Source organism: Engraulis encrasicolus, chromosome 1, assembly GCF_034702125.1.
Source record: "Engraulis encrasicolus isolate BLACKSEA-1 chromosome 1, IST_EnEncr_1.0, whole genome shotgun sequence".
NCBI classification, from domain to species: Eukaryota; Metazoa; Chordata; class Actinopteri; order Clupeiformes; family Engraulidae; genus Engraulis; species Engraulis encrasicolus.
The window spans coordinates 30,726,759-30,728,895 of record NC_085857.1 but is presented as its reverse complement, the minus strand read 5'-3'; the positions used below and the strand labels follow the sequence as shown (position 1 = coordinate 30,728,895).

At 47.7% G+C, this 2,137-nt stretch overlaps 1 protein-coding gene across 1 annotated transcript in view; it reads right to left on the bottom strand.

Annotated features, from left to right (window-relative positions):
- Positions 1–1,901, bottom strand: part of neurl1aa (neuralized E3 ubiquitin protein ligase 1Aa) — a 118,645-nt gene extending 116,744 nt beyond the window's left edge. Inside the window, exon 1 of the mRNA XM_063200043.1 lies at positions 1,635–1,901. Within this exon, the coding sequence (XP_063056113.1) occupies positions 1,635–1,668 (34 nt within the window). The 5' untranslated portion in view covers positions 1,669–1,901. The remainder of the gene's footprint in view (positions 1–1,634) is intronic.
- Positions 1,902–2,137: the final 236 nt, after the last annotated feature.

The following is a 2,137-nucleotide window of genomic DNA, read 5'->3' as shown; positions in this document are numbered from 1 at the left end:
ATGAAAACCCCATTCTGGGCCCCCTCTCTCCCTGGGACTAGGGCAACTGACCCCTTTGTCCACCCTTGTTAGCTTCCCTGCACACACACACCTGGGCAAAAGAAGTGTATCTGAGTCTGAACCAACTTAGGCTAAAACTATGCGTTAATACTGTAGCTTGGACCTGGACTTCCCATTTCATAGTGTGTGCATTCCCCCTCGTCACAAGCAACTAAGACAAGAAAAAATCCAAAGGTGAAATCTAGCTACAGAACCTCTATTTTCCAAAAAGCTTCCTCTCCACCAAACGCTAAATGCGCTATTTACCGGTCACCGCACTTGGACTTGCGACAAGTGTCACAGCTGTGGCGGTGAACGCAAGGCCAGCCGGTGACAGTAGTGTGCAGTACAGTGCGCGTGTGTCTGTGGTGGCTAGGCAGTTGCTCGCTTAATTGGATAACTGTGGGTGCCTTAACAGGAACAAATGTCCTTGTGGTTAAATCAGGTCTGTGTGCGCACAGGATGAGACTAAAGACTCGATGTCATTACGCCTTGCTTAGGGATTAAGAACTTAGTGGGGGAAAGGAAAAACACGCAAGCCGATCGTTTTGAATTGCAAACAGACACTCGTGATTGTTTTCCTTTTTGTAAAAACGCGCAGTTATTTTGATCACCCACATTACACGCAAAGAAACCCAAACAAAGTAAATTGCCAATGGCATTGACATTTAAGTGAGTTGCCTGAGCACACACGAGTCAGGGCTTTGCATGAGAGACGCACACGCTATTTTCTCCAACAAGCTTCAGACGCAGCACAGAAAACATCCTACTGTAGTCTATCTGCGGTCATTCGGACATGCTGAATCAATTATCATATCCAGGCATGACCTGAAACTTCCCTTTGCAATGACACCTCTGGTCAGCGTTGAATTTATTTCTCATTTATTTGGCACGGGAGAGCGGTATTGATTTATTGACTCGAGCTGGCACACGGTGGACGCTCAGCGCCGTGAATTGAAGTCCCTGGAAGCCGTGAACAGACACCATAGAGTGGGGGGAAGAGAGAGGTTTCCACACACGCACTTGCTGGTGTTAGTAGTGGAAAAAAGGGAATCCCCAACAAAAATCCCTGTACTTTCTCACGCTCGTGCGCTACCCGTTATGACGTCGACTGGGAAACATTCACGGGCGCACCGGAGGGTAATAAAACTCAACGCTTTATTCCAGCGAGTCAACAAATATTCTGCTACCAGATAAAGCATTTCACCACCAGACATACTCCAGCAGGGAGTCCAATAAATATTGGCAACAAAATTAATATCTTAACGTTCCATCTCCAATGACTCAGAAAAACGTAGCCTAAGCTTAGGCTATAGGCAATGGTTTGCACATCATTATACACCCACGGGCATTGCAATTCTTGGCAATCATCTCTGATATTGCAAACACTGTCGCTCACAATTCGCTACATGTAAAGGTTATGTGATGCAATATATTCAATGATGGCTTATTCACCGTCAAACAATTACCCATAAAACATCCCATGCAGAAAAAATACAGTGGCACAAGTCTGTTGAAAAGGCTGTGAGTAGTAGTGTAGGCTATAGGTGCCTGGCTGTGCCTCTGTCCTATGATTATTCATCGCTATTGCTTACCGTACAAGGCATTTCGGGTTATCTGCCCTCCCATGGCTCAACGCCGCTCAGTGTCCCTTTACAGCGCTTTTGTTTCGGTCAGACACTCGCATCGGTCGTGTTACAGTCCCATGCCATGGTAGTCACTCGTCCGAATTTCTCCCCTTTCACGCGCAAGTAGGTAGCCCTCCTCCTACGATAAATGTAAACAGACCAGCACATAGAACTACGCTCGCTCACACACTCCTCCTTGACGGCGCGTAGGCTGGCTTACGGGCGGTTCGCTTCGCTCTCTCTCCTCATTCACAGCCTCGGCGTAGAGGTAGGCTGCCTGCTACAAGCCTCCAAGAGACATTTACATAGAAGGTGGAGTCGAGAAAAGCCTTTCTTTAACACAGTCGCTGCCAAAAGACTTCCTCGCGCTGGCTGCCTGCGCCGCGTGCGCACACGTGCCAGATGAAAGTACTGTACATCCATCCATAGCGTAGCATGTAGGCCCACAATAGGCTACATGTGTCGAAAAA